This window comes from Euprymna scolopes, chromosome 9, assembly GCF_053919585.1.
Source record: "Euprymna scolopes isolate OS-2025 chromosome 9, ASM5391958v1, whole genome shotgun sequence".
Lineage (NCBI taxonomy): Eukaryota > Metazoa > Mollusca > Cephalopoda > Sepiida > Sepiolidae > Euprymna > Euprymna scolopes.
Window position 1 is genome coordinate 40,298,452 of NC_136490.1, and position 25,099 is coordinate 40,323,550.

The following is a 25,099-nucleotide window of genomic DNA, read 5'->3' on the forward strand; positions in this document are numbered from 1 at the left end:
TAATAAACGAATGATCGTTGGCCTGAATTGTATAGGTTTTTTTTTTTCTTCTTTTTCTCTTTTTTTCTTTTCTTCAGTTGATGGTTGTTTTCATTTTACAGATTTACGGACTGTCGAAATAGTTTCCTCGATTATCTTTACGATTAATGATTTCACTTCACTTCCGGTTGCCCCTTCGATTTTAATTGATTTTCTAATGGTATTTTTTGTTTATTAAATTGTTAGGTAAAAGTCCAGAATATATAAAGGAAACCGAACCTCTCCCCATATTAAGCAGGGTTTTTCTAAATAATAGCGTTATTATTGAGAGAGAAAAAAATCTAAACAGAGTGGGGAAGAGAAACCGGAAGTGAAGTGGAAACAGTGTTCATAAAGATAACTGTTTCTTTTCTAATTAATTATTGTCTAAATAAATAAAAAAAACAAAAACAAAAACAAACAAAAACAGCAAAATTTAGGGTAATCTCCAAAAATACCGTTAGGGCTTACAACATGGCCGCCAGAAGAGTCAACAAAAAACTGCGAATAAAATATATAAAACTCGTAATTTCTGTTTTTAAAGTGGGTTGTCAATTTTCTTTATGAAATATACTTCCAAAATAAACTATTACAGTCGTTTAAAACATAATAGAAGTATTATTTTTTATTTTTTAAAAACAATGTTTACAAAATGTCTACGCACGTTCGTAGACATTTTGTAAACAGTTTTTAAAAAATAAAAAATAATACTTCTATTATGTTTTAAACGACTGTAATAGTTTATTTTGGAAGTATATTTCATAAAGAAAATTGACAACCCACTTTAAAAACAGAAATTACGAGTTTTATATATTTTATTCGCAGTTTTTTGTTGACTCTTCTGGCGGCCATGTTGTAAGCCCTAACGGTATTTTTGGAGATTACCAAATTTAGTTAGCAATTTAAAGACACGACGTTAATCCCGACATATAAACAAATTAATTGCTCTAGTGGTTGTTAGAACGTGCTCAAACATGTCGCTGTAAAAAAATCTTTTCGTAAAATATTTACTCGAACACAAAATTTAAAATGAGATCTTAGAGTGACGAATGAAGGATAAACTCAATTTATAAACATGGCAAAACAAAACAAGGTAAGTAAAAAATAATAAATAAAGGAGTCTTACGTCGGTCTACTTAATAATTTATTCCAATACTAACTATATTTACCCGGCGTTGCCCGGTGGAGAGCCAAGGGGGAAATAATGAAAAAGTATAGTCACGTTTATATTTTTTAAATAGGGGTTTTCAAAGAATAGAGAGCTTTTTTTTACACTAGCCAACAAAATAAAAAAAGGCAAATATATATATATATATATATATATATATATATATATATATATATATATATATATATATATATAATAAATGTTACTAAAGGCAAGATAAGTTACTCTTCTACTTACCTGGATGAGTTTTTTTTTTTTTTTTTTTTTTTTTTTTTTTTTTTTTTTGCGTTTTCATTTATTTTAAAGCGTTTTACTTTAACAAAAGTAGTGTTGAGTCTATTGAGTTAGAAAGAGAAAAAATAATGTTGTTTTGATAACCATTTAGACCATCAATAATCGCTCGAAAATCGAAAATTAAACCGAATACTGATAGCACATTACATTTTCGCACGATTGATGACATATATGGGATAGATTTCTACCAATATATTGTTTCATTTTTGATTTCTGTGCCATTATTGAGGGTCCAAATTGGCTGTAATGACACTACGATTTTTTGTTTGTTTGTTTTCTAACTCAACAGATTTGATACTACTTTTGTTTGAAAGTAAACAAACGCTCTAAAATAAATTAAAACACGAAAAGCTTGTCCAGGTATCTTGCCTTTGGTAACATTTATTTGTTGTATATTTATTTTTTCGCTGTTTATTTATTTATTTATTTTTTTGTTTAGTTGGCTATTGTAAACATACCCAAAATCGATTTAAGTTTCATTTCAATTAAATAAAAATTTAATAGATCAAGACAAGAATAAGGACCCCAATCGACGGCGAAAAACAAAGGTACAGATTTCGATCGACACAAGTTTGACCTTCTTTGCACAGGCACATCATGGCTTCTGTAAACAAATATAAAATAACAGAAGTGTCTGGATTTTCGCGACCAAGATTTATTTTTTATGTAGTGTGTGTTTTTTTAAAAAATTATTTACAAAACTTTTTAATAAAACTATTTAAACCAAATACGTAAGTTTTTAATGCAACGAACAAAACATTTAAATAAATAGTTTGTTTGTTTGATTTTTTTTTTAAATTGTTGTGTCGTGGAACAACAGTGAAAATAAGAACAATCAAGTCGAGGTTCAGTTAAGGAACAAGTGTATTAACAATAATGTACAAAGATAGGAAAGCGTGTATATCTGCTGGGCACTCGGCTAGCAGTTGAAGTGCAGTCGCATCTCTCTCACCGGTGTTGGAATTACTAGCGCTATTTATAATGCTAATCGGTGTAAATTCCTCTGTTCAAGGAAGGCCGGTATAACAAAAATAAATCATCAATCCAAAGTGTCTCATTTTAGGGAGCTTGTACCTCCCAAAATGGGACACCATGGATTGGAATAGCGGGTTTTTTTCCTTATTTAAAAAAATAAAATGCCGGCCATAAAAAAAGTTTTACTTGAATAGTCTTATTAAAAAGTTTTGGGTCAAAATGCGATAGAGTACCAACTTGTAGCACCTCTAGGGTTTGTAATGCTTTTAGGGCACACCCTAATAAAATAAATAATTCGATACAAGCTTCTGAAATGACAAACGCAACAACTTCATAAAAGGTCACAGAAAAGGTTTATTGAGGAGAATATGGTATTTTCCTTGTAGAAAGCTGGACTCCGGCACCTGGTATTATCGCGGTAGTTATTCCAGTGGAATTGTCGATACCATAGAGATAACACCGAGGTGGAGAGAGAGAAGAAAAGAAGGTCCGTTCCGTTTGGTGTCTCTATGCGTAAGAATGAGTTGTTCTTCTTCAAACCAGATGCTGGCCGATTTCCTTTGGGGATAGGAAGTATTAATGCGCCGTACCCCTGATTGGTCAAGATGTGGCCGAATAGCACAGGGGGGGGGATTGATTCGAGGAAGAAAAAAATCCCATTTGTTTCTGCTACACACCCACTACATACAACCGGACCAAACCTTTGGTAGAGACATTTTTGTAGCAATCACCATTTCAACGTCTATGTGTGTCAGAATGTGCAAAGACACAATATTGTGATTTGTCCTCCCGCACACATATTAATTAAGGAACTATGTTGCGTTCCACACGTAGTGATACAGCAAACAGGCTAGAACATTCCAGAACATGGCTATATAGAAATTTAACACCAAAATCCAAACAGTCTAGGATGCAGTTCTACAAGCAACCATCACCACTGCCCGTGCTCAACACATATGCTCTGTAAAACAACTGAGAATGCCGTGAAAATCAAATTAGTTTATTCCAGTTTTGCTTCGGATTTCTCCAGTCCGACACGCGTGCAAGAAACTCTGTCCTTGAGATGTTAAATTACGCCTGTTATAGACAAAAATTAAATCAGTATTTCTCTTCAACACCTATCATGAAAAATTACCACATCGAACAGGAATTTGGATTGTCTTTTTAACAATGTTTTTCGAACTATTGTTTTCTTATGTGATGAATGCACACACACACGCGCACGCATGCACGCACGCATACATACGCGCGCATGCACGCATACACGTGCATTACACTTACATGGTTTAATGACTGTTTTCCTCTCAGAAAATTACTATATTCAAGCCATGTGTGACACTCTGTTCATAAAAATCAGTAATTTTAAACTTCATGTCATTTTCATGAGATCCTCATTTAGCTAAGTTTGCATAATGAACACTCATTACAAGAAAACACTAACGTTGGAACGATTTGAAATAGTATTCTTCTTCTGTAAATAAATGTTATATTTCACAGTAATACAGCAATTTTGAGTTCTTTGTCAGGTGTCATTATTTTCCGGAGTTATTCATATTTTTATTTTATGTATGTGAGAATATGATTTGGTGAAAACCTGCTCTTAGTCGGATATTTCGTTAAATTTACCTTTAACGGTCCTGCGGATACTCTACTACTTTCCTGCACCTGCAACCTCGGTCCTAAAAATTGACAGATCCCAATCATGAATTGGTGAACACCGACTCACACCCTTACAATTAGGGATTCTCAGGTCAAGTCCTATAAACTAAAGACTTAGCATTTAAAAGTTGATTTTTAGGCGTATCAGTTCTGTTTTGAACGAATATCATATTTAAAACTGTTGGCACAAAAATTGAATGCATGCATGCAAAAACAAACATAGCAACCAGTGAAAACAGTAGGGAATATATTGGATAATAAAGACCTTAACATGATAAAATCTACTTGTTGGCAACAATTTTAAATGTGATATTAGTAGAGAAGAGTTATGCTCCTTAGTTATAAATGATTTTTCTTGTAATGGTGTTTAATAAATAAAGCATGCGATAAATCAGCTCTCGTCTTATCTGTTCATTATCGCAACGATCTTATCTAATAACCCCCACAACATAAGATGGTGTCAGAAGCGGCATTAAAAGGACAAACGTGTATAGATGCTAAGCAATAAGGTAAGATAATTATCTTTATACCATAAGATATAATAAGATTTAGCATAGCAGCTTCATCTCAAATACTTCCACCAACAATAAATTGGTCCAGTGCACACCTTGCCAAATCAGTAGACAGATATATTCGGCAAGTCAGGTCCCATGTGTGATGTTGATGACGATGGCAAACTTAAATATTTTTTATTATGAGCTGGTGTCGATGGGCAAGAAATAAGTGACATATTTTTTTTCAGCGTGAAGGAGAAAGTACCGTCAGAATGTACATTAAAAATACTTTAGACAGTATGCGAACCCAGGGTTGAATTTTCGTGTGGTATAACTGTTGCAGTTCAAACCAAATTCAGATGAATCGGCACACTCGTTCTTAAAACAACTTTGTCAAATAGCCAAACCGTGTGAATATGACCAAATGGTGGAAGACACCCTTATAGTCAATCTCTTCATATTCAGCATTTATCTAAAGTCAGCGCAAAAATCCTCAATTAAGGAAGGTAATGATCTGACTATAGTAAAAGGGCCATGTATGATAGAGACAGAGGAGGTGACTTGCAAGCAACTTGAAGCTATATGCTTTCCATGTGAAGAGAGCAATATGAATGCAGTTCAAGCTAAGAATAATAAAAAGCCAACACAGTGTAGATATTATGGCAAAGGACATCCTCAAAGAAAGTGACCAGCAAAAGGAAAATCATGCATGATATGCAACTAAGAGGAACATTTTGTTAATATTTGCCGCTCCAAGATGGGAGATAAAAAACAAGCAGGTAAAAGAATGACACAGTCACAATGGCACAAAAATAGGAGAATTAACCTGGCGACACAAAATGAAAATAATGCTAGAGTTCGAGTGGAGATATTTATTTCCACACCATTCAGCAGTTACCATCAACTACTAGAGAGGTGTATGCCAAGTTGAACATTGGCAGCAGACAAATGCAGATAGGCTTCAATGCTAAGATCGACACAGGTGCCATGAGCAACGTTTTGCCCGAGGAAGCATATAAAAAACTGCATGGAGTACCACTTAAAGTCATGGCAGTAAGGTCAATTGCTTTTGATCGAGCAACAATTGATCAATAAGGAACTTGTCAGTTAGGGGTAAGATTCCACAACAAATTTATCATTTGGATTCTTTGCATTATTATTTGTATCGAGGCAGTGATTGAGGTTGAAGGCGGCTACATTGAATAGATGTCAGCTCTACTACATAATCAAGTGACCTGAACTGATTTTTTGAATAAAAGTTTTAAAATAAAGCTGTATTGTTGGTTTCGTTAGGGCGACACTTTTATCGTTCCACCCCTGTATACTTTGCTTTTTCCACAGAGAGTCTACCTCTCCCAATTACTACCATCAACAAAATGAAGAAAAAAATAAAGTCTTCTGTAAAAAAGGTGTATACTATCCAAAGTCTCAGTAATAAAAAAAAATAATGATTTTATCTTCTCTTCTATCTTCTATCTATCTATATAAATAAAATGAACTCATTTTTTCCCGTCTGATTTTGACATTAATAGGATTAAAAATCAAGATATTTCATGCAAATATAATATGCACAAACGGCAGAACAATATCTGAGGTGTGTTATAGCAAGACCGTCTTAAAAGACAAGATGGCCGGTGGGCAAAAATAATTTAATCTGCTGACGTCATCACGGGTAGTCCATTAGTTGTTTATTCACACCGGTAAACACCGGTAGTGACTTGTGGATATCTCCATTCAACAAAGTAAGTTTTAACGTGCTCCCCCCTGTATTTAACACGATGTAACTATAATTTAATTCAATATTATCATCCTAAGTTTTTTACCATTCAAAAGAAGCGTCAAATAAATTGCTAATATTAAAAAAAAATTTTTTACAGCATACAAAACTAATGAAAATGCGAGACAACATCGACTCTTTTGAAGAGACGATTTTTTTAAGCTGTTGACACGTTTAAAAAATTTAGCAAAAATTAATTTTCCTGAAATTTTCAATATTTAAAAATAAATTATGCCGGCTGATAACATTTTTAAACTTTTTTTTAAAGCTAGAAAGATAAAATTTAAAAATACTTATATATATATATATATATATATATATATATATATATATATATATATGAAACTTAAAAGTAAAAAAAAAAAAAAAAAACGCGCGTTCATTTCGGGTTTGTATTACTGTACACAGATTCAAAAAAGTTGTCAAAAAACAAATATATGACAAACAAATGTTACCAAAGGCAAGATAAGTTACTTTTCTACCAAACTAGATATATTTTTCGTGTTTTTATTCAATGTAACATGTTTATTCAGCTCCAAAAACAAGGTGTTATAAATAAAAAAACTAGAAAAAATATATGTCAAGCTATGTCACGGTAACATATATTGAGCGAGTTTTTTTACAGTATTTTAACCAGTTTTTTATTTATAACACTTTTCCCAAACTTACCGTGTTAAAGAGGGAATCAGACGCCATCTTGAAATTTCCGGGTTTGTATTACTGTACACATAGATTCGAAAAAGTTGTCAAAAAACTAATATATAACAAATAAATGTTATCAAAGGCAAGATAAGTTACTTTTCTACCTAACTGGATATATTTTTTGTGTTTTTATTCAATGTAACATATTTATTCAGCTCGAAAAACATACAGTGTTTACCGATGTATTGGAAAATTTAAAATGGCGGCCGACTCTCTCTTTAACACGGTAAGTTCGGAAAAAGGTGTAATAAATAATAAACTAGACAAAATACTCTTAGAAATTTGCTCAATATAAGTTACCGTGACATAACTTGATATATATTCGGTGGTTTTTTAATAGTATTTTTAAAAACTAATGAATTTTCCGAACTCAATATTTTTCAATTTTTAAACTTTAAAAATCTATCAAAATTTTTCTATTGATTCTATTTTTACGATATTTTCAGGGTCAATGTGAAATTTTATGTTCTTTCCAATAAACCGAATATAATATTTTAGACAAACGTTTTTTTTAAATTCACGTCCCCCCAAGTGTCACCCATTTTTAACTTTCTCTTAAAAAGTAAATAATTAATTTATGTCGGAGTTTTATATATCACAAATTGAAGAGAAAAGGTCAATAAATAATATATTCAAATTTAAAAAAAAAAAAAAAAAAAATGCCTTTTTTAGAAATTTACCTGTAAAGTCCGAAGTTTAAAACCTTTTTAAAAAAAAAAAAACACATTGTTTTTTTTTTTTTTTTAATAAAACGTTGGTCCTTGCTCCTTTAATCGAAAAAAAAAAATTAGGGCTTGAATTACATTTTTCGAGGAGTTATAAGCTTGGAAAGATGGGGTGGAATTATTCACTATTTTCACGAAATTTCTGACACTCCTATCGGTAAACACTGTATGGTTTTCGAACTGAATAAACATGTTATATATAATAAAAACACGAAAAATATGTCCAGTTTGGTAGAAAAGTAACTTATCTTGCCTTTGATAACATTTTCATTTAATTATATTAAATAAACTTCAAGTTTACTACAAATCAAATCGTGTTCCTTCACTTTTTAAAAATGTAATTTATAAGTAATTAAAGAACGCATTCTAATCTTTAAAATCTATAATGCAACAAAATATTCAATTGCTTATAATACTTAAACAAACAACTTGTGTTTTATTATTTTTTTATTATTAATATTAGATGAGTTTCAGTATAAATCATCGTGTTCTTTCTTTATTTCAATCCAATTTTGAAGTTTTGTAACGCTGTCTGTAAAAATTACTGTTCATTATTGACAGTCTAAGAGTTCCACATATCTTGCTTGTTGGGACCTCGGCGATGACGGCATTTTTTCAGCTGGCCGGCCATCTTTATAACGAAGGCCACGGTTATAGGCTTATTATTTCTCAAATTCCTCGATAATCTTAGATTTCTATACTTTTTCTGCTGAGAAGTCACGGCCAAAATCGGTTAAGATCAATAGAAGTGGTAAAATATTTTCTCTCTAATAAATTCTTCCTCCCCCTGCCACCACTTAACACCGTTTGGGGATCGTTCACAAGGAACAGTTGAGAAGAGAACACCGGTTTGGCTTCGTAGTTCTTTCATGTGAAGTTATTTAAAATCACTAAACTAAGCTGCAGTGCTCTGTGGCGTAGTGGTTAGCGTGCTAGACAATTCACATTATATTTACACGTTCGCGCTGACCTACCGTAGTCGTTTTTTTTTTTGTTTTTTTTTGTTTCCTAAACAACTGGAATGGACTTTTCTTGGTGGCCGAACTGTTAACGTTGCAGATGTCTTTTTTTGTTTTTTTTTTCACTTTATTTTCCTACTTTTACTCATGACTCCGGGTTTGATCCTTCCTACTTACCTACCATAACATTTTTTAAAACTCTCCCCCCCCTCCGTCCCGGAAACAAACACTCGGGCAACGCCGGGTACCCCCGCTAGTTTATTGAATAAAAGAAATTTAATGATTTGGTATACTAAAATGTTTCAAATAAGCTGCATCTCAGCTGACTAAAACACGATCGTTTTCAAGTCTAATGTAAATAAGCTTCTATTAAGCCGTCCTCTTAAATAATCGAGCCCTACCCAAGTTCTATCATTACTGATCATGTTGTCTCAACATCCACCTAACACTTATTAACTCTTATTTTGATAAGAGGTGACTCCTAAGTAAAAAAAAAAAAAAATGAATGAAATAATGTTTACAATGATGGAACCAAACTCCTTCTATTCAAAATGTGCGCCAACCACGTAGATACATCGGATTCAGACTTTATAACAACCATCAACAAGGTTGGACATACACTTTGCTCTTTCCATGAAGGGACTACTGCTCGCAATTTGTATCATCAGCAAAATTAAGCGAAAAAAGAAAAAAAATTCTTTAAATAACGTGTATACCACTAAATGTGTCAGAAAAAATAATTTAGAAAAATTATTTTATTCACTTGACAAAAACGTCGCATATCATTTTTTTTTTTTTTTTTTACAAAGGCATCACCACATTATCAAGGCCCAGAGGCCACTCAAGGATAAGGGTTAAAGAGTGTACAGTAGAAATTGGTCAATATAGTAATCATTAGTAATGAAAATTTGGTAAATTTAATAACTTATATGGAACGGCTCATCAAGAACTTATTTACTTTAGACTTGAACACAACCATATTGTAGTCAGCCGGAAAGCAGGAAAGCGGAAGACAATTCCACAGGCGTGCAGTTCTAAGAAAGAAGCTTTGTTCATGGAATCTACGTTTAGGTTTAGGCACAGATAAAGAGTGGGGGAAATTATTGATAGTGTTTACAGCTAGACGAGTGTTTCTTGTGAAAGTTTGGCGAGGGGGGACCATAGATTGAAGCTCAGTTGAACACTTTCCATGAAAATAACGATACATCAGAGACAAACTCGCAACATCTCTTCTGTGAGATAGAGGTTGCAAGGAGGAGAAAAGGACATCTCCTACGAGGCTACGAAGTCTATTTTGAACTCTATCAAGGCAGGACAAGTCCTTTCTAGCAGCTCCTGCCCAGATGTGGCAACAGTATTCCATCCTTGGACGTACCTGGCTCTTATATAGGTAGAGAATAGCATCAGCAGTGAGAGATCTACTGGATCGATAGAAAGATCCCACCATTTTTCCAGCGGCCTTGGCAACAGATTTGATATACGTGTTCCATTTAAGATCAGGAGTAATGGTCAAGCCCAGAAGCTTGTCAAAACTTGAGGCCTCCTGAAGACGAGAGCCATTCATTTCAATTGATGACAAATGTGGATTAGAATGTTGATGATGTAAAGAGAGAAGCTTGGTTTTAGATGCATTAAAAGTAACCAGCCACTCCTTTCCCCATTGTACTACGTGCTCAAGATCAGAGGAGAGAGAATTATTTGGTTTTCTAAAATTTTCGAATTAATCTTACAAAATAATGTTTTCAATAATGTGACTAAACTCCTTCTATTGAAGAAGCCATAGTTAAAGTGCATTAGATGCTAACTGTTTGAATCAGATTTCATGGAAAGCAGGTATGAGATGTTACCTAGTGTTGCCCATCTCAGAATCTGACATCCTAAGCGCTAGGGTTGCAGCTGATCAAAGAAGATGTGATTGGATGACGATGGCTAAGTGGTTAATGACGCAGACGTAAAACTGGGTGTTCCAAGTTCGAATCCAATTAGTTCTACAGAAACATTTTCATCTAACTGACACTTGATCTTGTGTCTCACCTCCTAGAGAGGTGATAAATAAATACTCATTGCATGAACTCATTGTTTTTCTTGGCTTTTTGGTTAAAATAAATCGATTTGGGAATTTTAAGTAAGATGACCCCCCCCCCCCGAGTGAATGTGGTATTATGGTGATTGAAGATTGTAGCTAGGAACAGTATAGACAAATCTTAGGTAAAGTGACCAGGATGGCCATACACCCCTCCTCTTCATACTTTTAAATGACTTTGTGCCTAATTTATTTTATAATTATTGTAAAATTTTTAAAGGTGTAGAAGGTGTCCTGTCTTTGGCCAGAGGAGAAGAAATCCTCTTAAACTGAGGCAAATTTTATTTTTTGTCCCAATCTAGAGCTATTTCTTTTTTATAAATTGGATTTTCCCTGTAGTAAGATTGAAATGTGATTTGGACGAATGCCAAAATATGACTAGCTTGAATATCCACCCTTTTTCTTTCTCCATTTTGTTGAGATATGCTCTTCGTTTCACTTCCAAAAGCGAGTTAGATTTTTCACAGAAAAATGCCAACTCAATATTTTTCAGCTAATTTTTTTTTATGATTATTGTAAACTTTTCTGAAATAAATAATTTTTTTAAAGTGAAAGTATTTATCTGATTTATCTATTCCTGATCAGAGGAAGAGAAGTTCATCTAGACCAGGAGTGAGAAAAAGTTTTCATTGCAACTCAAGTGTATATTAACTCCAAATTAATTAATAGTTAAAATAGAGAGGACTAAAAAAAAAAAAAAAAATGCAATAATTTTATTTTTATTCAAAAGGATGGTATATCAAGGCAGACGTGATTCGAGTGTGTAAAAAGTGATATAATTCCATGAAACCTGGCTGATGTCAACACTTTGGACCAAACTGCATAGATATCAAGCATGAGATGTTACCTGGTATTTCCTGCTACAGAGACCGGGATACCTACATTTAAGAAAAAGAAACAAACAAAAGCAAAAAAAAAAAAAATAAATAAAAAAATAAAAAAATCGTGCATGAAGTTATGGAGCATTTTTGTTGTGTTTAATGGAATATAAACTTGGTAATAACAAAACGAAATAAACTAATAATAAGGTTCTGTCACGAATTCTCCATTGCTTATGACCTAACAGATTGTTTACGAACCCACTTGTGTGCCCGACACTGATAATCAGTATGCAAGTCTCCTAGACCTATTTCTCAAATTTTGCCCTGAGCTATGTTCATCTTCCCTTCAGGACCGCCAACCTCCTGTGTTTACTGCTGTATCTGAAAACATGCTATGCGACATACAAAATCTATGCATGATGTTGCCAAGCTAATCAAAAACCTCGATTCCAGTAAAGCAACTGGCCCCTGACGACATTCCTATTATAATGCTCAAAAAGCTTCAACCAGAACTTGCTCCCATACTTACAAAGCTGTTTAAGCATTGTCTAAAGGAAAATTGCTTCTCAACAGCCTGGAAAACTTCATCAGTATGTCCCGTATTTAAAAATTCAGGTGATTGCTTATCTCCCTCTCAGCACAGACCACTCAGTCTCCTGAGCGTCATGAGTAAGTTGCTGGGATCTGTGTTAAATAGAAAAGTAGTCAACCACCTCAGCAAAAATAACCTCCTCAGTGACATACAATATGGTTTCCATTCTGCTAGATCTGCAGCAGATGTGCTAATAGTTATATCTCATAGGATTAGCAAATCTCTCGATGGAGGCTTCCTTTCTAGGGCAATTGCCCTTGACATATTAAAGGCTTTTGATAGGGTATGGCGTAAAGGTCTACTCCACAAAATCTCCCAACTCTTTTCCTTATTGACATCAATGATCTTCCAAATCACACTCTAAGATCATTTGTAGACATTTATGTTGACGACACTACCATCTATAGCAACACTTCAAAGGCCGTAAGTGACCAAGTTCTCTCTGATTCTCTCTCCTCTGATCTTGATTACATGATGCAATGGGGAAAGAGGTGGCTGGTTAATTTTAATGCATCTAAGACCAAGCTTCTATCTTTCCATCATCAACGCTCTGATCCCATCGGCATCAATCGAAAATGGCTCTCCATGTTTTGACAAACTTCTGAGTCTGACCTTTACCCTGATCTGAGATGGAACATGTACTTCAAATCCGTTGCCAAGAGTGCTGGTAAAATGGTGGGATCATTCTACCATTCCAGTAGATATCTCACTGCTGATTCAATTCTCTACCTGTATAAGAGCTAAGTACATCCAAGGATGGAGTACTGCTGCCACATCTGGGCAGGACCTCCTAGAAGCAGCTTATCCTGCCTTGACAGAGTTCAAAATAGACTTTGTAGCCTAGTGGGAGATGCCTTTTTCTCTTCCCTGCAACCTCTTTCCCACAGAAGAGACGTTGTGAGGCTGTCTCTGCTTTATTGTTATTTTCGTGGCAAGTGCTCGTCTGAGCTCCAATCTATGGTCCCCCCTGTCCTGACTTTCCCAAAAAAACACTCGTCTAGCTGAAACTACTATCAAAATTTCCCCCCAGTCTTTATCTGTGCCCAAACCTAGACATATAGATTCTATGAACAAAGCTTCTTTCTTAGAACTGCATGCCCGTGGAACTCTGTTCTGTTTTCCTGCTTTCCAACTAACTACAAGTCAATGTAAACAAATTCTTGATGAGCCATCCTCTTAAGTAATCCAATTTACCAAATTTCCACTACTAAATATGACTACGACATGTTCCCTTTAACCACTGTACACTCATTAACCCTTATCCTCGAGTGGCCTCCGGGCCTTGATAAGTGGTGGCTCCTTTGTAAAAAAAAAAAAAAAAAAAAAAAAAAAATGTGCACGAGAAACTAAACACAAACAATCAGATCTTTTATGAGTAAACATTTTTTTGTTTTAGTTTTTATGGGCGTGTCTAAGGGAAACTATCTTGTTTTGTTTAAAAATAACTTTTTATTTCTTTTTGTTTCTTTATTCCTCATCCCTTCCTTTCTTTTTAGAGCGTTTGCTGTTAGTTTTTTTACACACACACACACACACACACACACACACACACACACACACACACACACACACTCACCCACACACACACACACACACACACACACACACACACACACACACACACACACACACACACACACACACACACGTACGCGTACGCACGCGTGTATAAATATATCCTGCATCTCTTAAGTGAATATAAACTTGTATACTTTTTAAGGAATATATCTATCTATGTATCTTTAAAAGTGAAAATGTCTGTCTGTCTGTCTGTGTACATTTCCCTACCAAATAACTCTGTCAATTTTCGGTCTAGAGACTTGAGATTTGACATAAGGAGTATTGAGATTTGGGGAAAATCGTTTTAGTCAGTTTTCGGCCAGAAATTTGGCTGTCAAGGGATCAAAGTTCAACGATTTGACCTTTGAAAACTCTACCAAACTCCTCCACCAATTTTGTGTCTAAACACCTGAAATTTTAAATGTAGGTTACTTGAACATGGATCAAACTTTTTAATTTGATTTGAGTCCAAAAAAATAAATGTTAAGAGGTCTAAATTGGGGTCAAAGTTTTAAAACATTTGACCTCTGCCAAATTACTCAGCCAATTTCTGGTTCAAACATTTGAAATTTTACATAAAGGGTATTCAGAGATAGGGCAAGCTTTTTAATCGGTTTTGGTCGCAAATTTGAGATGCTAAGGGGGTCACAGTTCAAAAGATTTGACCTTTGTGGTGTTTAGCAAACTACTCAGCCAATTTTGGGTCTAAACATTTGAAATTTATACATAATGGGTATTCAGACATGCAGCAAGCATTTTAATCAATTTTGGGGCGAAAATTTGGCTGCCAAAAGGTCAAAGTTGAACTGCTAGTTTCTTATAAAATAGTCCAAATTGTTATGAATAATAAGCTCAATGAAGATACATTATCGCCTCCAGAGCATATATACTGTATAAGTATTTAAGTGCCATCAGTTAGAATCGAAACTATAGCATTCAAAGCTGGTGACGTTACCACTGTACCAACGTGACATGCATATAAAGTGATTAAAAATTAAAAATAAACTAAGATGAATGTATAAAATGTTTAACGATTTTTTTTTTCAGTTTTGACCCAGTTTTGACCTCTTAAAAACAAGTTTAACCAAAAGAACGACCATTTGAGGCCCCTAGTGCCGCTCTGTGACTTTTAGTTTCAGAGGAGATAGAGTTTGAAAATATAGAGATTGACAGACAGACATATAGCCGTTTATATATTAGATACATATATATTTACTAGCAGTTCAGCCTGGCTTTGCTTGGGCCCTATGTACAGTTCATAACTTGCCCTACATGTGAATACACTTTATGTAAGATTTCAAATGTTTAGACCAAAATTTGTCTGAGTAATTTCGTAGAGACCGCAGAGGTCAATTTTTTAAAACTTTGACCCCAATTGTGACCCTTTAACATGTATTATTTTGGTCTCAAATCAAAATACAAAGTTTTACCCATGTCTAAGTTACCTACATCTAAAATTTCAAGTCTTTAGACCCAAAATTAGTGGAGGAATTTGGTAGAATCTGCAAAAGTGACCTCTTTTAACTTTGACCTTTTGGCAACCAAATTTTCGCCCCAAAACTGATTAAAATGCTTGCCACATATCTGAATACCCATTATGTATAAATTTCAAATGTTTAGACCGAAAACTGGCTGAGTAGTTTCCTAGACACTGTAAAGGTCAAATCTTTTAGACTGTGACCTCTTGGCAGCTCAAATGTTCGACCCAAACCAATTAAAAAGCTTGCTGTATCTTTGAATACACTTTATGTAAAATTTCAAATGTTAGACCAGGAATTGGCTGAGTAATTTGGCAGAGACTGAAGAGGTCAAATTTTTAAAAACTTTGACCATAATTTTGACTCTTTAACATTTATTTTTTTGGGCTCAAATCAAATTAAAAAGTTTGATCCATGTTCAAGTTACATACATTTAAAATTTCAAGTGTTTAAACCCAAATGGTTGAACTTTGACCCCTTGACAGCCAAATTTCTGGCCGAAAACCCATTAAAAAGATTTTCCCAAATCTCAACAATCCTTATGTAAAATCTTGAGTCTCTAGACAGAAAATTGACAGAGTTATTTGGTAGGAAAATGTACACACACACACACACACACATTTTCACTTATAGATATATAGATATATCAGGTCAAGTCAATAATTTTAAGAAGAAAACCGGTTTGGAAAGTAAAAATATCCCACGATATTTATATAAAGAGGAAGCGTGAGTTCAATATAATACATATTCTTTCTAAGCAAATCAAAAATGCATCTCGTATCTCATACCGCACACGCATGTATCAGTGGTAACTTGAGTTATAAGACGCCATTTCAATGCTTCTGGCAATATACACCAGAAAGAGCAATCGGAAATAAATCATACACCATCTACTATGACTATACAATTCGTATATCTCCATACCTAGAAAACAAAGTCATAAAACCTGACATAGTGATGTAAGATAAAAACGAGAAAGAAGCAACCTTGGTAGAAGTTTGTGTTGCAAATGATGTTGGGTTAAACAGAGCTGAGAGAGAAAAAATAACGAAAAACCAAATATACCCGGTGAACCAAGTGCAAAAGACATTCAAACAATTGCACTTAAACAGATGGCCGGAATCTTAAAAAGATCTCTCGGTTGGAATATCTGAGTTACCGGGTGAATGTTTGGCATCCGGTAGGATGCCTCCATCCCCAGCTTGAATAAACTGATCAAAAAATTAAAAAAAAAAAAGAAGAATTTATCATAGAAATGTCTGACTCACTTAACTAGTGTATTTTTGTTTTGTTTTTCAAATGAAGGAATGCCTCAGGAAGTTCACTCTCAAAGGTGCGGCTGACAATTTCTGCATGACTTATCTATCTATAAATAAAATTTCATGATTATCTTTTTTTCTTTTGCAAGGCATTCACAACAAGAACTCGTCTAGCTACAACCATTGCGAGGAATTTTCCTTCCCTCTTCTGTACACCTACAAGCAAACTAAACTTCCATCCACAGAATTTTCTTTACAAGAACTAACCATCTGTGGAACATGATTCTGCTTCGCTGTTTCCCACCTAACTACAACATCGTTGTTTTCAAGTCAGATACAACAGATACAGGGTGGAACGATAAAAGTGTCGCCCTAAAGAAAACAACACTACAACTTCATTTCAAAACTTTTACTGAAAAAATCAATTCAGGTAACTTGGTTATGTAGTAGAGATGGCATCTATTGAATGTAGCCGCCTTCAGCCTCAATCACTGCTTCAATATGGGTCCGGAACTGGGAGCATACTTTTTCCATAAGCGCTGACAGGAGCTCAGCGAATACTCGGCGGATGGTGGCGATTAGGCTGGCTTTGGTGCTGTAGGAGGTCATGTTGATGATGTTCTCAATGTATAACCAAACGAAGTAGTCCAGTAGGTTCAAGTCAGAGGAGGAGGAGGCCAGAAAGAATGGTACAAAATCATAGCACACCTTCTAAAGCCAAGTCTGGGTTTCTTTGGACTTGTGAGCCAGCGCTGGGTCTTTCTGCCACACCCAGGGTCTGCCAGCGCTCACCTGATTGCACCTGGGGATCACTACACTGAAGCACATCCAGGTACACTTTGATGTTGACTTTAAAGCCGACTTTGAAGATATGAGGTGGCATAATGTGACCCTCACTTGAAACCAAAGACCATAACCGTGACCGGAAACTTTGTTTTCATCATCTTGGGCATGTCCCTGTTATTCGTGGCAATTCAGCGATGCATTTTGAGGGTGCTGGCAAAGGTCCTGTTGTCATATCTTGAATCAGTAGAGAGCATGAGTTGTACAATGGCGCATCTCTAATCTCAATTGTTGAACCTTGTGTCACTTTTAGACATGATAGAAAGCTCCTATCGCTCTTGGAATATGTACATCACTAGCCAACTAGTAGATAGTCTGCAGCAATCGTTTTTCATCAAAAGGAAATGGAATCATGCCATTTTTTCTAGAGCAACAATTTTATCATTTCACTCTGTATTTGTTGACCCGTCTTTTTAAGTAATCAAATTTTGCTTATATCATTCCCAATCCTCATAATATTGGTTATCATACAACAGAAAGTCTCATTAAACCTTATCCTCAAGTAGCTTTTGGCCTTGCTAAGTGGTGACTCAACATGAAAAATATACATCTAGTTTATTTTAAATTTCAGTAACTCTAACGTGTTTGGGCATTTAAAAAAAATATTTACATAACATAGGTTATGTTTTCAGTCAAATTTGTTACTCTTTGAATGTGTCCAGCCCACATCGTTTATTCAATAGTCACCAACTTTGGTTCAAGTATCGATCATGGTTTAACTAATTTAATTTTAGGATAGCTTAATCAAAGGTCAAGGTCATGATCACGGAAAATTTCACATTTCAGTTCTGTTTGTTATAAAAACTCCCAACTTGGCCCATATTGTAGTTAGCGAAGTCCGGCATCTTTATGAACTTGACTTGGAACTTTAACTTTGAAAAGTTTGTTTTCAACTTCCAAATTTATTTCCAAATCTGGTGTATGAGTCTGATATTCTTTAGTAACAGTAACCATCATCCGAAATATTAACCTGATGAAATATATATATATATATATATATATATATATATATATATATATATATATATATATATATATATGAAAATATGTTTCTTCAATCATATTTCACCTTTTATTTATACCAGTTCTTTAATTTATGAAGCTCAATGTAATTACAGAGCATATACAGTGCTATTTCTTCTGATAAGTTAGGGGGCGAAATAGATTCATTGATTGATATAATAATTAAATTAATGATTTTACACGATCAAACAGGTGCTGTCAAGAATTTTGCAGTCAACATACTTAAAGGAATAGATGGTAAGATGGTCAACATCTTGAAATTTGGAATATAGACTTTTGTTAACCTAATGAATTAAATAGTTTTTGAGTTATCAACGTTTCCATGGCATAACAGTTATATATTCAGGACCATTTGTCAGTAAGCAGCGATTAAGTTAACTAGCATGAGTTTTGGCAAGGGTCATATTAGTATATGTCAGGATGACCTTGCTGCAAAAAGAAATGTACCCAGAGGCAGATGGACTGATTTGGAGCAGAGGGCAAAGGTCAAACTCCCTTGACGAAGCATAGTCAAATGATCATATGACATGTCACATTTTAGAGCAAGATAAAAGGAGTTTCTAATTCAGTCTCCCATTGGAAGTTAAGCAAACGGAACAAGAAAATGATGTAGAAACTGAATCTAAGCTGGATATTATCTCAAAACTTTGTCCATGCGCTGCATTCTTAAGACTAGGTTAAAATAGACTAAGAAGTAAACAATTAATTCGTTACATGGTCTCTCTCTCTCTCCATGAGTAAATTTTATCTGCAAATAAAACTTTGAAAATTCAGCAAAGTTTCTTGCGTCATTCATAAATGAACATTTTTTTTTTGCGTAAGTCCTCCTTTGCCAAACCTCTTTCCAACAGAAGAAACGTTGCAAGCCTGTCTTTGCTCTATCGTTATTTTCATGGCAAGTGTTCGTCTGAGCTCCAATCTATGGCCCCTCTTTGTAAAACTTTCACAAAAAACACTTGACTAGCTATAATCACTGTCAACAGTTTTCCCCACTCTTTATCTGTGCCTAATTCTAAACACAGATTCAATGAACAAAAGCTTCTTTCTTAGAACTGCCCGCATGTGGAACACTGTTCCAGTGGCCTGCTTCCCAGCCGATTACAATATGGTGGGCTTTAAGTCCAATGTAAACAAGTTCTTGTTGAGCCGTCTACTTAAATAATCTAAATTCTATCCAATCTACACCATTAACGATTACTAAACTATCACCTTACATTCATTAAACCTTATCCTCGAGTGACCTTCGTGCCTTGATAAGTGACGCAACTTAAAAAGGCTTTATTTGATTTATTTGGTATCTTGATTGCCCACTAGTGAGAACGTAATATGTGCAAGTACCTGTTAATGAAACCATAACATGCTCCACTCTTTGATGAAAATGTAACATAACTTCGAAATACTTCATACAATATGGAGAAGTAATGTCCAGAAAAGCCTGCAGCCCATCCTTACATTGTAACATTAGCATGTATGAGCGCATGTGAAAATATCAGCAGAAACGGAAGGATAGCTGGCTAATAAAAATATTAGCAGCAGCAGCCGTTAAAGCACATATTCAAATTAACAAGTGTGTGCGAGCTTGAGTCACAGGAAAAGGAGAGAAAAAATGCACCACGTGGCAAAGAGTGGAAAGAGATTTTGTCTTCAATAAATGGAGTTTTCAGATTAAAAAAAAACAATGGTTTCAACTAATTTTTGTCAATTCTTATAAATTACAATGGTAGCTTCCAAATTATGCAGTCGAAATTACCCAAATATTAAACAAAACATCTTTAATCGTGTTAGCAGGTGAAAATTTACCGCCATCTTGTTCAAATCAAAATGGAAAATTACCTCCCTTTTGAATTCTGTGTTTTACGATCGTTTTCATCAAATTTTATTTTTTATTTTTTTTAATAAATAATTTTCAACCTTATCGATTTTTGTACTTTTTAGATATAATCATCTTTAAAAATCAAGGAATACGTCGATATCATTGTTTTCATGTGAAATTCAGTATTACGATTCCCAAACTTTCGTCCCAATAGTATAGAAGCACCAAATAATGAAATGCGTTATTGTTGGAAGAACCACAAATAAATGCATTTCATTTGCATTTTTAAAAAATGCAAAGTCGGATTTATTTATATTTGTTTGTTTGTTCCTTTGCGACTGTACCAGACAGCGTGGGGGGTCCAAGAGAGGTTTAAACTGTAACAACAGAGTTAAAAAGTAATGACCACACCACGTTACATGCAGTCTCAAGACTGACTTACGTTTTTGTTTAGAAATATGGGTACTTATGCACTATTTGACCTGCATGCTAAAATAATAACGTTATCATTTAGAAAACCGTTCTTAACATGAGGAGGGGGTGTTTTGTAACTGTTCTGTACTTCATCTAACAATTTAATAATAAAAAAAGATATAGGAAAACTTGAATTTAACTTGAAAAATACTAGTTTAAAATAGCGTGGGTTAAATAGTGCCTAAGCACCGAAATATTGATCAGTCTTGATTTTATTATATAGTTTTGTACTTTTTTATTTTTTTATAATATTCATTCAAACTCTTGGAGATCTTTATGTTCCGCCATGCATTAAGACTTTTCTTTTCTGTTTTTCTTTTTTTCAATTTCAGGCGGATGAAGAAATTTCCAAACCTTCCGATTCTGTATTGTCCAATCAGAAACATTTACAGAAAAAGGACGACCTTAAACTTCCCCTATTTGTTAGCAGGTTAGAGTTATGTATTTTATATGTTTATGTCTTCCTTAATGAACCGTATTTTCACTTCGTTATGCTCAAGAAGAAACCACAATCATATTACCTAAACTTAATATTTATATAAATATAATTTTTTCACTTTTCATAAAAAGACAATACAGTAAAACCTTGGGATACGGTGGCGCTAGGATACGTTTTTTTCATGTTACAATGTTGTGTACGATGTTTTTCCGATCCCGGGTTATGGTATTTGCCCCGTCTTATGGTGTTATTTGATTATATACATGTGTATTATATACAGTACTGTATTTTGTTACTAATTTTTAATGCTGTATCCCGGGGTTCTACTGTATTAATTTGTGGACTGTTATCCTCATCTTCATAGTTGTATTTTTGTTAAACGTACAACATACACAAGGTCAAATTTAACCAATAGACCATATATATCATTAACAGTAACTGGGAGCCCACTGGACACTTGAGTGTAACTATTTACCAGCTTTGAAACAAACAAGTGAAGCATGCATGGTTCCCCATGAGTGCACAGTGAACGAGGCATAAAAAAATGACTAAGTTCAGCATTTGCTCCCCCTCCCTTTAGCCCCAAAAGTCCCCATGGGATATCAAATCCTGGTGAAAATGAACAAACGGTGCAGTTTTAGGCCTTAACATATGTAAATTTGAGTTCTACACCATGCAAAAAAAGAAATGACTAAGTCCATCATTTGCCCATTTGCCCCTTCCCTCCCATTTAACCCCAAAAGTCCCCAAGGCCTTAACATGTTTAAATTTGAGTTCAGCACCATGCAAAACTGCTAAATAGACATTTTGGACAAATATGGTAAAATAGTCCCCAAAATGGAGTGTTTTTATTAGCCCTAAAAGAACTCCTGGGTACAACCCAAGAGTTATCGCAAAATTATACAGAAATCAGTTAGTTTTATAAAATCCAAGCCATCAATTATTTTTAATAAGCACAAAAGTGTCAATTTTAACCATTTTAATCCAAAAGGCAACCTAGGGGGGCAACCAAAGGTTTCCCAGAAAATCCGTTCTGTTACTTTTTTACTCATATCATGTTTAATGTTTGTGCAAAATTTAAAAAATTCCAAGGCGTAGTTATTGAAAAAAGTGCGGACAGACGAACGGATGAATAGACGAATGGACAAATGGACAAATGGACAAGGGTGAATTTACAGGTCGGACCAAAAAGTGTTGACTCTTCATATTCCTATGACAAACTCATTAACACAGATTAAGTAAGTTTATAGCAGCCGCGATTGCAGGCAGCAGCAGGAGTGACATTTTGTGATTTACTAGTTTGAACCTCTTTGGTTTATAAGCTCAGTGCTGGTTGGTGCAAGCATTCAACTTCCCTTCTGGTTTGACCAATTAGGGGCCATTTCTCAGATGAGCTGAGCATGTGATAGAGTTGATAAAAAGGTTAAACGCATTCTTTTTTAGTCTCCGTCCTTACTCATGGACTTCTATTATCAACACTCTTCTCGTTTCCATTCCCCTTTGACTTAACGGAGATGATTCAATAAAGTTACTTTAAATGTTAGAGTGAGACCCTGTCTTTCTAAAGTTAAAAAGAACAAACATTGAAGAAAAAAAGGATTGCGGCTCCTACTGATGTTATCAATTTTATTCAATCCAATTTTTTTAATCCACAGAAATAGCATGTTGCCGTTCTGTCAGCCATGACCAGATAGAAGTCTTAAGTAATTCGTAATTGTATTCTTGGTATTGCGCACACTCATATTTCAACCTTCAACCTCTAGAAGAGTGTCACTCTGAACTGAATTTACTTATTACTTTAGTTGCTACACCGTGTGTCCCAAGTTCCATCTGAAACATTGTGAGAATAACATCCAAGATGAGAAAAGTAGTCAGAATTTCTATCTACCAACTATTATTTAAAAAGGAACTTTGTTTTGTCTGTGTGTGTGCCTATGTGTGTGAGTTCGTTCCCTATGGACTCAAAAACGGCTGTGCCGATTTTTATGATATTTCACTCAAAGGTACTTTATGTACCTGGCAATATTCTTGGATAAGTTTTGTATCAAAATGTCTTTAATAAGTATTGATAATCGAAATAATCTGATGAAAGAAGGAACAGGCGATTTTGATCAAAGTTAACACCTTACACAGCCTAACATAAAATGTGCATTCGAGAAGTTTTATTACCGCATAAGCCAAAGGCCCAACGTATAAAATCAACAGTATGTTCTTTGATATCACCGTGGCACGTTTGAAATGAATGTTTCTATTTAAGACACAATTTCACAATGATACTTGACTTATCCATTTTAAATTTAAATTCAAGTCATTATCACCGCACAAGCAATAAGGCCAAGCATATTAAATCAACAATAGGCCCTTTGATATGACAGGAGCGCGTTCGAACTGAATGTTTCTGTTTATAGCACAACTGAAGCATGATACTTGACTTTTACATTTTAAACTTTAATTCAAGCCATTATATATAAAAAATAATTTTATAAAATCAACAGTAGGTTCTATACAGTGCAATGTGGACTAAGTCACTGCGGGATGATATTGTAAGCTTTCTCCTAGTGCGCCACAATGGATTCCCAACTAGAGCAGATAATCAATCGATTTAGTTGAAAAGAAAAATAGGCGATTTCACCAATGTCGACGACAATAAAAATATGGGAGTTGATCATCATTCAATTCCAGGCAACGTCGGGTTTCCCTGCTAGTATATATATATATATATATATATATATATATATATATTGTTACATATGCGATAAAAGGGGCGGTAAGGCAAGTTATAACATAGGGGTATGAACGGAAACTTAGTGATAAAACAAATATCGTTTACCTTTGTAACACGTGGCCAAAAGGGGGGAGGGGTATAATGGAATGTACGGAAAAACAAAAACCCAAGTATTTTTCTCTTTATCACATAGGTGACACAGCAAAATAATAAAACAAGTCGATACAGATACAAGGACGAACACAATAAAAACGCGATGAAATAACGAGGTAACAGACACTTTTCCAAATGATACAAAAATAGATTTATTTAAGATAAAAAAGGAAACGTTTAACGAAAGAAAAAAAAATGTATTCAAAGTTATGGAATCTGAAGTATATCTACGCATATTGAAATGAGCGAAAGTCTTTGGTGGTGGTGGGGGGTAATAAAAGTCTTTGCACTTACAGGTCTCTTTTGTTTTTCCTTTTTTTTTCTTTTGCTGATGTGTTCCACAACTCGTCAATGACGCAGTTAATCCAAGATATTTCCTTCGGTGGGGAAAAAGTTCGAATAGCAAATTCACGTGTTCTCTTTTCTTGCTCGCACTTTATATATCTGTCTCTTTTGTGAGGGATAAGGGATCACATCGTCCGCACCAGTACATCTACATCCCCTTCACATGATGGGGAAAAAGTCATCGTCTTTTTCGTGAGAAAGTAAATTCATCGCATTCTCTCGCATGACTGGAGAAGAAGGTCACGTCGTCCACGTCTCGTGTATCCGTATCTCCTTTTTGCATGAGGGAAGAAGTCACCCCCTCCTCCTCTTAACAGGTCGGCGATCAAAACTGAAAAAAGCGATTTTCGCTAGTGTCCAGTTAGAAAGGGAAAGGGGAAGCGATACTACTTCCGGTCCCCCCTCTTCCTCTCTGCTTCACAATCCGGTCTAAAAATAGACTTGACGAAATTTCTAGCCAGTAAAGTCTCTGCAAGTTTTAAAGGGGAGGGTACATTAGTAGACTTTCGCTCAGTTTGAAACACCTACTTTATTAGCCTATCTTGTGGGAATCATGTTTTATTTTACCTCGGCGAGAAAATATAAAAACAAAAAAACGATATATCTCGTCAGTCTAAAATTAAGTATGTAAATTTTGATTTAAATACATAATCCAATTTTTAATATTAGGTCACATCATCCCACCAGAAAAAAAATTTAGGACAAGTGGTGTACGCAATT

The 25,099-nt window shown here is 34.6% G+C and overlaps 1 protein-coding gene across 1 annotated transcript in view; it reads left to right on the plus strand.

Annotated features, from left to right (window-relative positions):
• The first annotated feature begins 462 nt into the window (after nucleotides 1–462).
• LOC145284513 (coiled-coil domain-containing protein 33-like) overlaps nucleotides 463–25,099 on the plus strand; it is a 97,054-nt gene continuing 72,417 nt past the window's right edge. The window contains exons 1-2 of the mRNA XM_080133400.1: nucleotides 463–1,111; nucleotides 21,050–21,147. Coding sequence (XP_079989526.1) covers nucleotides 1,094–1,111; nucleotides 21,050–21,147 — 116 coding nt within the window. The 5' untranslated portion in view covers nucleotides 463–1,093. The remainder of the gene's footprint in view (nucleotides 1,112–21,049; nucleotides 21,148–25,099) is intronic.